The sequence below is a fragment of the Ipomoea nil genome, unplaced genomic scaffold (genome assembly GCF_001879475.1).
Source record: "Ipomoea nil cultivar Tokyo-kokei standard unplaced genomic scaffold, Asagao_1.1 scaffold0805, whole genome shotgun sequence".
NCBI classification, from domain to species: domain Eukaryota; kingdom Viridiplantae; phylum Streptophyta; class Magnoliopsida; order Solanales; family Convolvulaceae; genus Ipomoea; species Ipomoea nil.
Genome location: NW_017617233.1, coordinates 311076 through 329454, shown reverse-complemented (window position 1 = coordinate 329454; position 18379 = coordinate 311076). Strand labels below are relative to the sequence as shown.

Sequence of the window (18379 nt, the reverse complement as noted above, 5' to 3'; positions counted from 1 at the left end):
TTTATAATGATATGGGTTTTGGTGAAAGTATTTTGCATATTTGGTAATATGGTGAAATTGGAATTATTACTAATATTGTTGTTTGGTTTTGTATGATCCTACAATGGGAATAAAAGTTCTAAAAATACAAACACAAAATATCATGACATTTGATCCTAATATAATGACATTCAAAGACAAATTATGTTGTGGAACTGAAGGTGGTCACAGTGCCAAAGCTGTCATAATTGTGAATATAGAGTTCAAAAATTATGAATATAAAGTTACTTATTCTATGAATTTGGTAACTATTTTCATTTTTTAAGTACATATATAGACTTTAATTTTTTTTTTTATAACAATTCATTAGATATTAGTTAATTTTCATATAAATTGTTGTTACCAATTAATTAGTATTCATATTAGTATAAACGGAAAAATTAAGAGTGAGATTTACTTTTTATTAATAATATAGATTGATGTAAATAATAATTAATAAATTATTATTTCCTTATAAAATTACACAGAATTTCTGAAGATGTTTTATATTTATTATGCACAATTTATTTATATTATTTTCACAATTATAATGATTTAATTATTTAATTATTCTCATAATTAGATAACTATTTTCTATTTTAAGTATATATTAATTTTTAACTTAAGATGACAATTCATTAGATATTAATTAAATTTCATATAAAATTTAGTTACCAATTAAGCTTTATTAAATTTTCTTACCAAAAAGTTGGTTGAAGAGGAAGATAGATATAAATAGATATAAATAGATTTTACTTCAACGTTGAATTCTCAAAATAGGACTTCTCAGTCTTGTCCAATCCCTAGTTGAAGCTCCTCTCTATCTCCGTCAAATTACGGAACAAACCCCTCCCCTGCCACCACCGCAGGCATCTCTTTTCCGAGGGGAAAAAGTCCGTACCTTTAGAAAGCCCGATGGCTGTTGCGACCTATGGGCAGCTGAATCTGGACGAGTCTCCGGTATGGGGGTCTCGGAGCGTGGATTGCTTCGAAAAGCTGGAGCAAATTGGAGAAGGCACTTACGGGTTAGCTTTTGCCCTTCTTTAATCGATGAAAGATAGAAGGCCGTGAGCTTTTTATTTTTGAAATTTAAATTTTGATTTAATAGCGACATATGTACCAATTTTGTGTTTGGGTTCATATCTTTCTTATTTGATTCAACTGTTGAAGTAAAACTTTCAATATGTGACTTAGGGTTAATAGCTACCGCCAAATTCGAGAATGCCCCTTTGGTCCATTAGTGGTTGTTTAGTTGGGGTTTCATACACAGGCTCTTTCTTTATTTATTTCTTTCTTCATAGCTCAGTTATCTTCAGCTGGTGTTTTTGTGTATAGGGGAAAAGTAGAGTATGCATCTTTTTTGAGTCTCAACATATTATTTTCTTTATGTTTTCACATTGTCCTTTACTTTTGTCTATTCATCTTTGTTCCATCTGGTAATTAGTGTTTTTCTCCCTAAAAATTATGCTTCTTAGATAGAAGTAACTGCTGGGTTTGGATGAGTAAGTTTTCATTTGATCCAGGATTACAAATTTGGTTCAATTTCCCCCTGTATGCACTTGTGTTCTCAATGGGATAATGAATAATCATGTTTGCTGCTTAGATTGAGCAATTGCTACTCTTTTACCTTCGTGTACTTAGCGTGAGTCAAGCCTGTAACATTTTTTTCTGGAAAGAGCATGCTGGAAAAAATAGGTGTTCCATTTTGTTCCACAATACTTTTAGCTTGTTTCCAAAAAAAAAAAAAAAAAAAATCACTTTTAGCCTTGCTACCATATGAATAATCAAATGTTCCATTTCAAGCATTAGGTGATGACATGTTTGCCACATGGTGTTTCTTTCCGCTGCTATTTGGAAACTGCAGGAGCTTCTCTTTTGTTTTGGGACCTTGTTTTTCTTTTTTGTAAATTGCAAAATTTTGTAGACCATTGATATGTTGGAAATTTGTAATCATGATTCTTCCATTGATAAGTTCGTTTTAGTTATAGTGCACTTAACTTGGGTAGTTTTAATATCGAACGTTGTACAGAGTAATAAAATGAGAGGTTGACAACAACCATATAGGCTATACAGTTTGCCCTTAGAAATAAGAAAGGATATTAAAGGCCTTCGTCTAATTAAGCATTTATACATGGGATGTCCATGATACAAACTTGTTCTCGGATTATTATTATTTTTTGAAAAAAAAATGTTATTCATTTGACTTGTATGTTCTGCATGTGCTCATTACTGGTCTTTTCCGACAGGCAAGTATTTATGGCTAGAGAAAAAAGAACTGGAGAAATTGTTGCTTTAAAGAAGATCCGTATGGACAATGAAAAAGAAGGGGTATAATCTTTTTCAGTTATTCTGTACCATATACTCAAATCTTATAGTCAAATGCCAGTAAATTTCCTCTATCTCTGCAGTTCCCAATAACTGCCATTCGGGAAATCAAAATTCTAAAGAAATTACAGCATGAAAATGTAATCAAGTTGAAAGAGATTGTGACTTCCCAAGGTACCTTGGTTTTCTAGATACTCTGAGCTGCCATATCCCTTTAAGCTTGTAGGAGTTTTGTAACCTTTTCTCATTAACCTGATAATCTGAACTTTTGTTGAAGGCCCCGAAGGAGATGAGCCGGAAAGGACAGGTACTGAAAGTGTACATTACTCTCTCTCTCTCTCTCTCTCTATATATATATATATATATATATATATATATATATATATATATATATATATATATATATATATATATTCCCTTCTAAACATGTGGGAATAACATATATGATTTGGAATTTTTTCCCAAGTACAGATAACAATAAGTACAAGGGCAACATTTATATGGTGTTTGAGTACATGGACCATGACTTGACTGGCCTCGCAGATCGTCCTGGACTCAGATTCTCGATTCCACAAATTAAAGTACTGTAAGCCTAGCTAGCAAAGATAATTATCTTCATGTGAGATTATATTGATCCAATTGCTTTGCAGCTTCACTAATGGTATTCTTTTCCAGTGTTACATGAAGCAGCTACTCACCGGTCTTCATTACTGTCATGTCAACCAAGTTCTTCATAGGGATATCAAAGGTCATCCCCGAGGCCTCATTTATGCCGATCTTCGTTTTAATCCTCCAGAAGGATAATGGAACCATTTGACCTTCATTTATTTATTTATATATTTTTTAGGTTCCAACCTTCTCATAGATAATGAGGGCAACCTGAAGCTTGCTGATTTTGGACTGGCTAGATCCTTTTCTGGTGATCAGAATGCTAATCTGACAAACCGCGTCATTACTCTGTGGTACAGGTAATTCCCGACTCTAATTGGAACATGGTTTGTTAATAATTGTCACTTTGATAGTTTGAAAGTTGAAACTGTTTGGTTTTTGCAATTCCTCTTACATTTATAATGTTTTGATCAGACCTCCAGAGCTGTTGCTTGGAGCCACAAAATATGGTCCGGCTGTTGACATGTGGTCTGTTGGTTGTATATTTGCTGAGCTTTTATATGGGAAACCAATCTTACCTGGGAAAAATGAGGTTAGCTTTATCAGAAATTATGGGGTTGTTTACCAAAGTGGAGAAATGGAAAATTTTCCAAAAAAAAAGGAATTTAGAGAGGTAGAAAAATGGAAAATGGAAAACTTGCTTACTAAATTTACTCCAAATTCTTATTCCATTTCCATTCTCCACCTTTCTTAAGGAATTTGGAGAATCTGAAAACCAACTTCTCCAAATGGAAATACACGGGTGAACGGTGCCGCCAGACGTCCTGGGTTTGAACCCTGCTGGCTCTTCTTCTTTAGATTTCCATGTTTTGACCCTTCTTCTTGAAATTTTCTTCCTACAATTTTCTTCTTCACACTTTGACGCATCTTCTTCACATTTTTTTTTTTTGAAAACCTTCACATTTATTATTATTATTATTATTATTATTATTATTATTATTATTATATATTATTATTATATATTATATATTATTATTATTATTATTTCTATTATTATTGTTATTATTATTATTAAATTAAATTCTTATTATTATTGTTATTATTATTATTAAATTCTTATTATTATATATACTATTATTTTTATTGTTATTATTATTTTTATTATTATCTTTTTTCATTTTTCCTCCTCCTTATGCACACAGATTTGTTGTTGTTGTTGTTATTATTATTATTATTATTATTATTATATATTTGTTGTAGAAATGTACAAATACTATATAGGATGATTGTATTTAATAAAATCAGAAAAAATGAAAAATTGGAGGAATGGAGAAATGGAAAACTGAAAATGGAAAAACAGAGAAATGAAGTAAAAGGCCCCTATATATTTGTTTTTTCCTAAGTGCATAATGGGCTTTGCCTGTTAGTTCGTTGTAATAATGTAATTAGGTGATTTGTGGTCTCACTAGGCACATTTCCCTTAGTGGGATCATTTTCTTGACTTGACAGGAGATGATAATCTCTTAACATGAATAAATGGCGTTCCTTTTGATGTACTCTCTGTCAACTACTGCAAGTGAAGTTACTGACATTGTTTTTGAAACAGGATATCAACTATAACCATAATTTTTTTAGGGTGGCAAGGTGCCCACTGTAGTGGTAAGGGGTGCTGAGCATCCCCTCACTATTTTATTAAAAATAAATTTTTGAAGTACAATGAGGAGGGGTACAAAGAGTCTAACCTTCTTAGCTAGGAAAAGCAAACATCTCGCCGTATCACAAGCTAAAGTGAGAAAACTATAATCACAACTTAATTTATACTTGAGGGGAGTATAAAGCAATACATAAGGTCCGTAAGACACCTAGCAAATTTTCTGAATATTTCTTTATTTTTCTTTTTGACGCTTTGTTTTCTTAAAAATTACTCCCCGTATGCGAAATTCTTTTATTACTCTGTAGTTACTGAAGATCAGTTTTCCTTCTTTGAACTTGTGTTGCAGCCTGAACAGTTGAATAAAATATTTGAGCTTTGTGGAACCCCTGATGAAATTAACTGGCCCGGGGTTTCAAAGGTTCCATGGTACAACAAATTCAAGCCAGCACGGCCCATGAAAAGACGAGTCAGAGAAACGTTCAGGCAGTTGAGTATACCATTTTCCTATTATACAATCATTTGAAGTGCCTATCTGGCGAGATGCTCAACATATTTGTGAACTATTTACTTAATAATAAACTTCTCCACAGCTTTGATCGGCATGCTTTGGATCTTCTGGATAAAATGCTGACTCTTGATCCCTCTCAGGTAATTTTTGTTGCCATGATGTTTCTCAGACTATTATGGTTGACTTAGGTGTTGTATTTTATGAGAACAATTTTACTATCAATTACTCTAAACTGTGAAACACACTGAATGTTATTAAGTGGGATTGAGTTATGTTACTCCGTATTTGTTAACCAGGAAGCTCACCCGATAAAGTTTTAAAAAATAAAATAAAATAAAATTGAATGTCGTATTCCTCTTTTCACATATTCCCATTGATCTCTTGTACACTATGGCTTGCATGTGAAAAGGACTTGGGAAGGTTTGCTCGACTATGTTTCTTTAGAGGCACATCTTGAATATAGATAATACAAACTTTTACCCAGCTGCATTCTAACTGTGCATTTTTTAACCAACGTTGCATAATTGCTTCTCAATTTGTGTAGAGGATATCTGCAAAGGATGCACTGGATGCTGAATACTTTTGGACAGACCCTTTACCTTGTGATCCAAAGACGTATGATAAGTGTCTTTACAGCTTTTGCTTCACCTTGTTTGTGTTATTTCCATCCAATGGTTCATGTATAATTCGATTGCTGCTGGCCTTTTATTGTTACAATATGTTCGTAAACTTTATTTTTTCCCCTCTTTTTAGTCTGCCGAAGTACGAATCATCCCATGAATTCCAGACAAAGAAGAAACGACAACAGCAGCGACAACACGAGGAGATGGCAAAAAGACAAAAGCTGCAGCACCCGCAACAGCATACCCGCCTCCCTCCCATCCAACCTGGACATGCTAATCCTCAGCACTGGAGTGGACCTAACAATCCCATGAACAATGCCCAGGCCACACTCTCTGCTGGACCTAGTAATCATCAGTATGTAAAGTCTCGAGGTCCTGCTGGAGGACAGGGCAGATACCCTCCAGGAGGGAACCCCAGCGGTGGATATTATCAAGACCGTGGGGGACAAGGTGGAAATTATAGTAGTGGCCCATATCCACCGCAGGGACGAGCTCCTCCCTACCCTGCAAGTGGCGTGGCTAACAGTGGTCCACGGGGAGCAAGTGGTGGGTATGGAGTTCCTCCTAATTACTCCCAAAGTGGTCAATATGGCGGTTCCAATACTGGCAGAGGTCCAAACCAAATGGGAGGTAACCGGAACCAGCAGTATGGATGGCACCAGTAGGCGTCATATGTACATGCAATGTAGAAGAGGATGTAATGGCTAGACAACAATGGTCACTGGATCAGAAAATTTTAAAATCGTAATAGAATGCTGCAAAGGAGATATTTTTGTTGTTGTAGGAACTTGTGACTAGATATGTATAGATGTAGCTTTTTGTCTGAGCTTACTTCTTGTGGGGTTGTCAATTGAAACTGATCTCAACTTAACTTGGATTAACTAAATTTTTATTTTTATTTTTTCTAATCATCTGTTAGAGAAGGAATGTGTCAACCCTAATCTCCATTTGAGCAGCAATACAAGCATACTGTGTTTTCATTTCCCTTTATATATTTGTAAAATCATCTGCATGTCTAAGAAAATGCACTAGGCCATTGAAAACTTATGCATGATCTCCTCTCAGAATCAAAGCAAACAAAAAGTTGAGTAAGAACATACTAAGGTTCATGATATGCCAAGTCTCAAATTCCATGTTTGTTTTCCAAGATCCTATGAAGAATGTTTACTTGCATTCTTGCCTAGCAAAAAACAGGAGATCAGCTGTCTTCCATACTAGCTAACTGCTACTTGCCTACTTGTGTTTGTAAACTATTCAAACCAAGATTTCCTTTTAAAGCTAATACTGCCATTATATTCATGTAGGTTTCATGTATAGTCTAGTCTAGATATATATATATATATATACGATGCACTTCATCCCTGGCAGGACTCATCTGAGGTGGAAGTGTTTGGAGTAGCAAGAGCAAGCCAAGTTCCTTCTTGCTTAGGCATGGAGGCAGATTTGCTTGGTTCTCTTGTGATGTAGCTCTCCCCCTTCTTCGTGCTACCAATGCTAGTGCTTTCAGCCTCTACTGCATGCTCCCCTTGATCAATTAGATCTCCCTTTATCAATTCATTGGTAGAGGGAAATAGCTGCATGGTGTGAGAATCAATTGAAGGGTGTTTTCTTTAATCTAAGAAGTGAACATAAAATAAGCCTATATAATGATGTAAACTCACATTTGGCATCATAGGAGTCAAGGTGATAGATTGTCTTGATGTTGGGGTTCCACAAAGTCGTCCTCCATTATTGAAGGGGTCGTTTAGGTTGATTTGATTGGTTGGAGTATACATGGAGCCATCTGAGACTGAGGATACAATAAGCTTAATGGGACGTCTTTCTGGCACAGGTTTGACAGGGGAAACAGGGCCACTGTGCTGGTGGGATGGAAAATAATTGGGGAGCTTTGGAGGAGCTGTGGCAGTAGAGGAAGAAACTGAGGGTGGTGTTGGAATCATGAACAGATCATCAACCTGGACCTGGGAGGGGCTGCGCACCATGTTGGGCCAAAGGAATGTCCCTTGGGGCTTGCATATCCTGAAGCCACTCTTAAGCCTTTGTATCTTGGCTGCTTTTTCTTCATTTGCTGCTATTGTAGCGTTTTCTGCTGATGGTTTATCTGTAGTTGTTTGCTTATTGCACTGGCCACCAGTTGCTTGTGACCCCTCCTCTTCCCCTGATAAAACAATTTCTTGCACCTGTTTGTTGCTTTTCTGCTCAACTTCTACTTGACTTTTCCCTTTTTCAGCGTAGTTAACTATTGCCTCCACTAATGCAGAGAAAAACCTTTCTTTTTCTTCCAATTTGGAATCAAAATTCCCAAATTTTTCCTATATCCAAATTCATCATTAATTCATCCCTTCACTAATCACAATTAGCTAACTTAAGATGTTATGGCAAAGGAAAGCATGCAATTGCACATTGTAAAACATATTCGACATCAACTTAAAAAGAGGAAAGCATGTATCACTAGGTCAAGATCACAAGGCAGGGAGTAGCATGAAGTAGTAAGAAGTGATCAATTACAATCATGGAGTAGCATGAATGACAATCCATCAATTTAAAAATTAACAACTTATTGTGTTCAATGAATATAGTTGAAAAGGGTGATTAACTGAAAGTATTTAATAAAAGTATACCTCCATTTTTGCCATGATAGCTGAGGTCATCAACAGGAGTTGCTCCTTGTACTTCTCCTGCAATAACCGAAGCATGAAGTATAGTTAACATATGCATAGCTTCAATATATTGATGATGTAGCAAATGTACATCATATCAATTTGCTAGTATTTACCATTGTAACTAGTGAAATCTCAGAATCTTTGGAAATGACAGTAACTGGAGTTTCCTGTTGATTTTTCTTTAATTGTAACTCCCGGATTTCTCTGTTCAAACAGAAACTGAGCAATTACTTCAAAGGGTCATCCTTTCTCGGATAAACTAAATTGGAGTGTATGCTCATCCTTCCTCACCTTCTCAACCTTCTGACTTCTTCTTCCATTTGTTTTTTGGATAGTGCCATCTCCTCCGAGTCTCTATTATATATAAAGGATTAAAGTCTCATCATTCAAGATATATATCCAATATCAACAAAGTGTAAATATGAATTAATGTTAATTTCATCTTAAGTAGCTGTCTAACCTTTTCAGCATGCAAATCTCTTGTTTCAAGAATTTAAACTCCTGAGCAGAGATTGGGTCAGGAGTGAGGCAATCACCAGGCTTCCAACCAGGTGGTGGAATCCAATAAGGATCATTCACACCAGCCTCCTTTCTAATATTAATCAAATCAGCACTCTCCAACCAATACTCCATGGCTCCCTCGGCATTGTGCCTTCTGCGAAAGCGCTCAGTCCCTCCTGGTGCAACCTTACCTGCCATGTGCTTGAGAAGGTGATCTAGCAAGCCTGTGTCCCCAATTCGCTTCCTTGCTTCTGTTCGAAGTTCAGGCCGAAGAATAGGATTATTAGCTGTTGCTCCTTTCACCCTCATCACCTCCAAAAGGTTCTTCTCTGCCAATTTATACCTACACTTGTACAAGCAGCCATCAGTTATTGCACATAAATTTATCAGTAATTACAGATTAGTAAATAATAAGATAAGAACTACTTTATTTATTTATTTTTTGGCAGTTTTACCTTTCTTCTGACCATCTATCTTTGGGGTTTTTGAATTGTACTAGCAGCTTGCATTTGTTTCTCTTTATGTTATTCTTCAACTTTTGCTTCTCACGCTTTGCTTTCTTTGCCTTTCTTGTCGCAGTATGTCTCAAACTATACCTCTTTCTTTTGAAGATCTTGTTGGTCTCATCAGGACCCTCATCCTTGATATCTTCCTCCTGTTCTTCATCATCTTCTGCATCATTTTGTTCTTCTTCTTCTTCTTCTTCCTCCTCCTCTTCATTGTCTTCTTCTTTTTCAGCATCTATTACCGGTGGCATTTCTTCATCATCATCATCATCATCATCACCTTTGATAAAACTGGAAGATGTAGTATTGCAGTTGTCTTCATGTGGCCTCAAAAATTTAACTTGCCGGCGAACTCCCCAACGAACCATCCCATTAACTTTGAGTTGCTCTGACAAGCACACGCCCTTACTAGCAGAAGAATCCTGAGAAAGATGATTCACTGAGGGAGAACTCACCAACCAGAAGCTCTCAAGATGTTTCTTCTCCGCGAATTCCTGAGAAGGAACTTGCCTGTAAAGCACTTTATATGCCAAAGCTGTTCCCATCACAAACTTCTCGTCCAAAGCTGGATACATTTCTCTCATGCTATTGCATAAGTATATTTGAAGAGATTCCAAACTTGGAAACCTTACTGCTACACTCAAGGCTGTCTTCTCACTAACCTAAGGAAAAAAGAAAGATGAATGCATTTATTTGCTAAACCAATTAATTCAACTTTCCATATACATGTAAGCTAGATAGGTATGTAAATCTTAATTTCTTACCATAACAACTCTCATGGACTTGAGTTGAACTGGAGTTCTTGGTGGAAGATACATGTGATCAACCTCGTAAATAGAACCCACTTCAATGTTAAAATTAGGTGCCGGATTTCCATGTTCTGCTGATCAATCAAAATATGAAAGGAACTAAGACATAAAATAAAGCTTTCATTTTCCTTACTAGCTAGAACTAACTCACTTTTTGTCAATCTAGAAAACAAAATCACAAAAAATAAAAATAAATTTACTTGTTCAAATGGAGATGATCACATGGAAAGAAGAAAACATATGATTCAGATAAGGATAAATAAAAACACACAGTACAGTAACACTACCACTGCACTGCAGGGTACAGTTGTTGGGCGTAGTGGGCATGGGAGAGTGTCTGGGCATAACTGGCGCCAACGAGCCTGTCACGCTACCATGATAGTCCATTTTCTGCAAACATATATGTACATTCAGAACTACCATTCCATCAGAGATCAAAACCCACTATTTACACAGTATTGCCAGCACATTTTTACATATTTTTCCAGCATCTCTTCGTAATTACACTTAAAACATAGTATCACTACAACAGTATAATTCAGTGATTATATATATGTTATGTAAAATTTTAATGATCTGATTACATTATAATATGTTGTGTGTTCTTGTGGGCACAGAAATAAAATACAAAAGTAAAGCAGATAACAATGAACAATTAGCATCATCAGAGAAAAATCTGGTTTTGTCTTTTTGTCTGGACAGTATGCAGCAAAACCCACAGACCCAAAACGAAAGCTGCATGAAATTGAGCGCGTGAATATATATATGTGAATCCGGCAATAGTTAAAGGCGCGTGTCTAAGATGGATATGAAGACAAAACTGGAAAAACAAAAACAAAAAATAAAAGAGGAAAAAAAGCAAATTCATCTTTATGAGTGCATAACTGTACACATCTCTGAAAATGCAACTTTTATTCAAAGAAGATAGATAAATATACGTAAAGTAGACATAGAAAGAATGCTTACAGGGAGGGTTTGATTGGCCATTTTGGATCGTTTCCTGTAGTAAGTTTCCATGGTAATAGTCTGCAAAACACAAAACGAAACTAAAACAATGCTTGAATTGGATTGAAATATATATATATATATATATATATTATTCATGAAAGATGTAAAAGTCGGAGGTTTTGGCTTTGCATTGATACATGAAAAAATAAAGTTGAAGGTCACTATCTACAGTCCCAGAAGAAGTGGCAAGGGCTGCAGTTAGGATTTCAGGAAAAAGTTGAAAACCCTGAAAACAACAGATTTCCCATATAGTGCGTAGCATTAAAAACTTTCAGCTGGAAAACAAAAAGATGAACATCCAGTAATAGAAAATATAACCAGACACTCAACATGATACGGAGCTAGTACACCACTGGCCAGGGCTCTCATATGCAAACTCGATCATAATAACATTGTAAGATATAATAAGCAAGTATAGTATAAAAATACACATATATAGATCAAAGAAAATCGCAGAAAACTTGTATCTGATGAATCCGACTTCCGGAGCTCAGCTCACTGATCCATTATTGTTCGGACCGCAACACTCCGCCTTCTTCTCCGAGAAAACCAAACTGTTTTTCCGGAGAAAAAAAATGAAAAAACTACAACTGACAAAAACCCTAGCCATCATCAACTACTGCATATAATATATATATACACACACCACGTACGCGACATACCTACATGTATATAGAGAGAGAGAGCGAGAATAATAACATTGTAAGATATAATAAGCAAGTATAGTATAAAAACACACATATATAGATCAAAGAAAATCGCAGAAAATTTGTATCTGATGAATCCGACTTCCGGAGCTCACTGATCCATTGTTCGGACCGCGACACTCCGCCTTCTTCTCCGAGAAAACCAAACTGTTTTTCCGGAGAAAAAAAAAATGATAAAACTACAACTGAAAAAAACCCTAGCCATCATCAACGAACTACTGCATATAATATATATATATATATATATACACACACACCACGCGACATACCTACATATAGATACAGAGAGAGAGCGAGAGCGAAAATAGAGAAATGTTGATCGGCGAGCTGGAGCTTAGAAGCAGGAAGCTTGAGAAGTACCGATTCTGAAGGAGTGAGATTTGAGCTGTGTAAACAAGTTATTCCTGAAGCAATATTCCAGCAGAAGCTAGCAAAAATGGAGGATAAACAAGCTATAAAGTGAAGAATATTGATATATTTTTTCTGAGGAATATTTAGTGAATATGTGTTGAGTAGAAGCTAAAAGGAGAGAAAGATGGAGGGTGGTAGAAGGTATATGGGGCGAGAGAGGAGCATGGTGGTGGTAGCAGAAGTTGCAGGCTGAGCAGCTAGCTGAGTACTGAGGGAGAAAGATACGATTGCAATAACGGCATTCGTGCTGCATGTCACGCGTCCGGTGGTCCCAGCCTGTGTAGTTACCACACTGCCCCCAGCTTGCGTAGCGCTCAATTATAATAACATATATATGTATAGAATTGAAGTTGTTTGGTAATGGGCTGGAAAGATTGATTTAGTAACTAGTTAACTACAATTAAGTTTCAAAATTGACTATATGTGAGGTGAGATTAGATATTTATTAATTTAGTAACTATTTTGGTGTGATGTTATGTGTTACATGGTTATTCTTTGAAATCTTAATAAGAGGCTTTTATTTTATGATGTGTTTGGAATCTCGAAAGATAATTTCTGAAAATCATTATTCGGTGTCTGGGGGAGTAAAATGAGAGTCAATCAAAATTAATTTCCAGTCAAAAGAAAAAGAAAGTCAATTTTTTGAAAAATAACTTCTCCTTTTTGAGGGGATGTCATTCGGATTCTCATTTCCCACAATGCCCCCACTATGCTTGCGTAATGCTCAATTAACATATGTGTGTGTGTGGAATTGAAGTTGTTTGGTAATGGGTTTTTAAGATTGATTTAGTAACTACAAGTTTCAAATTTGAGTGAGATGAGATGTTTATTAATTTTTTCAATTTGAATTAATCAATTACAGAAAATTTAGAGTAGATTATTGGTGAATTTTAAGTCACATGCAAGTTAAGTTTAATTCTTACTAATACTTTAATTAATTCAAAATTAATGTATTATTATGTTTTAATTGTTTTTCTTTTTTGGATTATTCGCCAAATGAAAGGAAACAATTGTGTCTTTTATTTCTTTTGGATGTAATGCAAGATAATCTAATGAAAATGTTAATAATCACTCCACTTAAATATATACATTACTATCTTTGTGGACCTTGTGTACAAATTAAATATTGGGTAATATTTAAAATTAAGTGACATTCCTTTGTAATAATAATAATAATAATAATAATAATAATAATAATAATAATAATAATAATAATAATAATAATAATAATAATAATAATAATAATAATAATAATAATAATAATAATAATAATAATAATAATAATAATAATAATAATAATAAAAAATTAGCCATTAATATATGAAATCAAAGGATGTTTTGGGTTTTGGACCCATAATTCAATGTTGATAATAAGCATAATAGCTTTAAAAAGGTAGAAAAAGAGTGTAACATGATTTTTATGTGAAAAATCTAAAAGGGGGGATTTCACTATTTTGGTGTGATGTTATGTGTTACATGGTTAAACATTCTTTGAAATTATTAATATAGGCTTTATTTTAGGGTGTGTTTAGAAACTCGACAATCATTTTGGCAAGGGGAGAAAATGACAGTCAATTGAAATTGATTTTCCGTCTAAGGGAAAACAAAGTCAATAATTTTCTGGAAAATAACTTCTTTTTGTAGGGGAAATCATTTTCCAGGATTCTCATTTATCCTCTTGCGATGTTTCTTCATCTTCCATAGCTTGACTTCTTCGTCTTCTTGCTACCAAAGAGAAATCGCAACTTCTTCACCTTCTTGCCCCCACAACCGGAAATTGAGTTTCAGTGACCAGTGCTCTAGTTTTCGACTGAAACTAGATCTAGTTTCAGTCGAAAACTAGAGCGCTGGTCACCGGAACTCAATTTCCGGCTGTGAGGACAAGAAGGTGAAGAAGTTGCGATTTCTCTTTGGTTTCAGTCGAAAACTAGAGTCTAGAGACTTGCACCTTTAAAAAAAAAAAAACACATTTTATACTAGACACTCACTTTCTTTTATTAAATAACACTATTTTTTTTTTTAAATAAATACACTCATGAATTATACAATATAGCCCATTTTTTGGAAAATGAACCAACCATACAAAGAATATTTTTTGGAATGTAACCAAACACTATAAATAAAAATGTTTTCTGAAAAATGACTAATTTTTCAAAAATCATCTTCCTGATTTCCAAACACACTCTTAGTAAAAGAAAATGAAGGAAAATAAGAAAAGGGGGCTCCGATGGGTTGGCTACTTGCTAGAGAAAGAATGAGAGTGTCCTCCTAACATTTTATAGTGTAGTGGAGATTGAATATATATAGAGATCTGTATGGTATTCTCGTTCTCTTCTTTTCCTTTATAGTCTTGAATTCTGACTAGAGTTAACTGGATATATATCTCTATAGATTTGTTCCAATGTATTAGACCAACCCTTTAAATTGGGACAAATTATGTTGTGCATGGTGCACACGGAATTAGATTCATAATTTCTATACTATAGATTTATAATTATTGAACTTTATATTCACAATTACAAAACTTTATGTTCATAATTTTCAATGTTCATATTCCTAATTGTTGAACTATATATTCACAAATCACTGAACTATATGTTCATAATTTGATAACTATACAGTATAGAAATTATGAATCTACAGTTTAGAAATTATGAATCTACAGTATAGGAATTATGAACCCAATTCCGTGTGCACCTTGCATGGAGCACACAGTTGCACAGCATAACGCTCTTTAAATTGGACTAGTAAATTTGTTTGTGCTTCCGAATTAGTTAGACTTAAATGAATTGTCGCAAATTATTCATGGATCACGATCCACTGCTGGCATTGTGGATCTTAGTCTAGATTACACATATACAATTAACCTATTATTATATACATAATAACATTGTGTGCCATTAATCTGGATCATGGTTCATAATGTTCATGATGAACCTTATTATTATATACATAATAATAACATTGTGTGCTATTAATCTGGATCATGGTTCACAATGTTCATGATAGACCTTAATGCACGATATGACCATCAATGAATCACAACAATAACTTTAACATATATATATAGAATAGATATATTTGAAACCAAATATGCAATTAACATCAAATACCACAAGTCCACAAATCCAATTACTATTTCACATTTAACGAAATAATTAATTAATAACCATACATTACAAATATACCTTTCTAACATCCTAGGTTGTAACCATTCAAAAAAGAACAACAAATCTGCAACTACTCTCACCTAGCTAGCTATATATCTCTCGAGAATCTGTTATCACAACCAAAACCATTTTCTGTGTTATGCCACCAATATGGGAATATGGGAAAAATAGATAAGCTCCTTGTCACAACCTTTGTGTCTTCATGATTCCTTCTTCCTAACACGGTATGGGAATTTTTGGTAAATAGTTATGCTAGCAATAACCAGTGGAAGTGCAACAAGACAGTACAACGAAGGAGGTTTTCCATCAAAGATGAACTGCAGTAAACCTGTAACTAGAAGTGCAGACACAGACACAAATCCCTGCATGTAATGATGTAAAACAACAGTGGGCCGGGAAGCATAATACATACAATCAATACAGAAAGCAAAATATATCAGATGTCAAGAATTAAGATGGCTAGGGAGCAAGGGAGAGAAAGGGGGAGGTGGTTGTTTACATATACAAGTGAATGATACTTGCCTTTTTTACTCCACCGGCGTAGGTGGTAATAAGACCAACCAGGATTCCACCACCAGCATTTAGTACCACAGGGATCTGAAAAATGAAACAGATAAATATTACCTTCAAATTTATGGCACTGTCGAGTAGTTTGTTAGTCATTTTTAGCTTCATTTTCTTTCGTTCCCTTATATATAACGATATGATGGTCACAGAGCAGATGTCTGTTTCAATTCAACATTCAGATTCCAACTTTGTAAATTTAAAAGCATCCCGAAATAATAAGATGCATTGTAAATGCAATTCAATTTTATCCAAAAAAAAGAGATCGAATCATAAATGAAGTATGGTATGAACTAAGAAAAGAGTTACCAATGTTAATGGAGTCCAGCCATAAAAGAATCCAAGTTGCCTGATGGCTTCTCCATCTGGAGACTTAAAGGTGCTAGCCAGCAAGCAAAGACTCCCTATTATGGACATCTCCACAGTCATCAGGTAAGAACTGTGTTTCTTTACCTGTAGTAGCGAGAAAGGGAAAAGAAAGGGTGTAAAGGAACAACCATAAACAAATTTTGGCAACAGGAAAGAGGTAGAGCAAAAGTCTGCTTAATTGCCTGAGTGGCCCATTGGCAAAATGCAGAAGCCAGACCAGAGAGTACAGAAGCTACCAAGACTGGAACAATTCCAAAGAATAAGATTTCATCAGGATTATTACTACCAGATTCATTATTCGAGCCTTCACTAACAGTTAGAAGGACAGCTGCAATGATCAACAACAAAAGAGCCCCAATTTGTTGAAGTGATTGATTTTGCCTAGAAAAAATTCAGAAAAGAAGACCCATCAGAGATGCCAAAGTGTTAATTCTGAAGTGAAATGAACAATGGCAGTTTGGTAGAGCTAAGATATCATATTCGATATAGCAACATTTTGAAACTAGTAATGGAACTTGGATCTCAGAAGGATGCAAAATAAACACATACCTCAATATTACATATGCAAACAGAGCTGTGAAAAACAGCTTGGTTTGGTTCAAAATTGAAAAGGTGAGCGAATCAAGATTTTTGTAAGAAATCTGCAACAAGCTATTCTGGAGTGCATATATAGTTGCTGGTAGTCCTGAAGCAGTCAAAGAGCCAACCAAATTCCACTGCGTGTATAATTTCTTCAGAGTGCCTTCTTTTGCTATGAGAATAAAAGCAAAAGTAACCTGAAAAAATGAATGTCAATGCCACTATACATACAGAGCAATGAATTGAAATGACTTATATGAGTGGAATAAATATTATGTTACCTTGACTATTTCACATGCTAAAACAGATGAAGTTACAGTCACTTCTCGCCTGCACAACAATTATTACATGAACATCTGGACTTTCGCCATTGTTGTAATTACAGATCAAGGTAGGCAGTGTAATTTATATTTTATTATTGTTATTATGGTAACTGGCTATCATTACTCATTAGAATAGAAACAGGCATGCTTAATTCAAATCAGGGATCTTTGATTCTTTGAAAGCAACAATCACACCATGCATGGGTTGAACTTGATAGGAATTTGAATGCCAACTTGAATATATATGCATCCATGGCAATGTTATATATAAACCAAAACATGAAAATGCAGTCTAGGATTTCAGTAGATACAATATAGATTCAGGTAAAACAATCGAATTGAAGCTAGGACACGATCGGAAAAAGAAGGAAAAATAAAATTTAAGCACATGATCGACATTAAGAAGTTGATACGAATTTGCATATATAGGTAAGGATCGGAACATTGTGGAAATCGAATAGCATTGAGCGAAATTCGAACCCTATGAAGCGTTTGGAGATGAGCGGCTGAGCACCGTACTGGAGGGTAAGCAGTAGCGAGAAAAGCCAGACTTTGGAGCTTTTGTTTGCACTCGGGCTCTCTATGCCTAATATCGGAGCTTTGTGAACAATCTGCGGCATTGTCGGAGACCGGCCAAAAGGAAGCACGAATTCTATCGTCGCCGGTTATCAGGGCGGTCGGAGATGAAGCACAGATGCGGTGATGTCATTCAGTGTTTGGAGGGACGAACCGTTTTTTGTGATTTTCAGTTGTTTTGGTTAACGACTTGCGGAAAAGGTCTCCATTGTATAATTTACATAAGATATGAATTCATTGAATTGTGTATCTATCTGTAACGGTATTAACTATACTGACTATATGGTCTATCTTAATTGCTTTATTTCAATATATATAGTATAGCCTAATGAATATTTTATTAAATGACGCAAACTCCAAATAAGTTAGCTGGGTTGTTTGTTTGATAATTGTAGGGTTTCAAGTTCAATTTTTATTGGGAGTGATCTATTGGCCTTCTTAGTTTTAGTCGGAGCA

At 35.0% G+C, this 18379-nt stretch overlaps 3 protein-coding genes across 3 annotated transcripts; 1 reads left to right on the top strand and 2 right to left on the bottom strand.

Moving 5' to 3' along the window:
• Positions 1 to 785: 785 nt before the first annotated feature.
• Positions 786 to 6645, top strand: LOC109177911 (cyclin-dependent kinase C-1-like). Its single transcript, XM_019327406.1, has 12 exons — positions 786 to 1043; positions 2265 to 2346; positions 2427 to 2517; positions 2621 to 2650; positions 2815 to 2924; positions 3019 to 3091; positions 3191 to 3311; positions 3427 to 3544; positions 4953 to 5092; positions 5197 to 5254; positions 5659 to 5729; positions 5868 to 6645. The coding sequence occupies exons 1-12, from the start codon at positions 934 to 936 to the stop codon at positions 6400 to 6402; spliced, it is 1539 nt and encodes a 512-aa protein (XP_019182951.1). The 5' UTR covers positions 786 to 933; the 3' UTR covers positions 6403 to 6645.
• On the bottom strand, positions 6516 to 9567 carry LOC109177912 (protein DYAD-like). The gene is made up of 7 exons (XM_019327407.1): positions 9357 to 9567; positions 8861 to 9244; positions 8692 to 8754; positions 8514 to 8604; positions 8359 to 8415; positions 7399 to 8049; positions 6516 to 7311 (listed from the first exon to the last, which is right to left on the bottom strand). Exons 2-7 carry the CDS (start codon positions 9208 to 9210, stop codon positions 7093 to 7095), a joined length of 1431 nt encoding a protein of 476 aa, XP_019182952.1. The 5' UTR covers positions 9211 to 9244; positions 9357 to 9567; the 3' UTR covers positions 6516 to 7092.
• A 5964-nt stretch (positions 9568 to 15531) lies between these two features.
• Positions 15532 to 17967, bottom strand: LOC109177552 (CMP-sialic acid transporter 5-like). The gene is made up of 7 exons (XM_019326940.1): positions 17828 to 17967; positions 17306 to 17354; positions 16995 to 17221; positions 16628 to 16826; positions 16386 to 16529; positions 16035 to 16109; positions 15532 to 15874 (listed from the first exon to the last, which is right to left on the bottom strand). Exons 1-7 carry the CDS (start codon positions 17965 to 17967, stop codon positions 15713 to 15715), a joined length of 996 nt encoding a protein of 331 aa, XP_019182485.1. The 3' UTR covers positions 15532 to 15712.
• Positions 17968 to 18379: the final 412 nt, after the last annotated feature.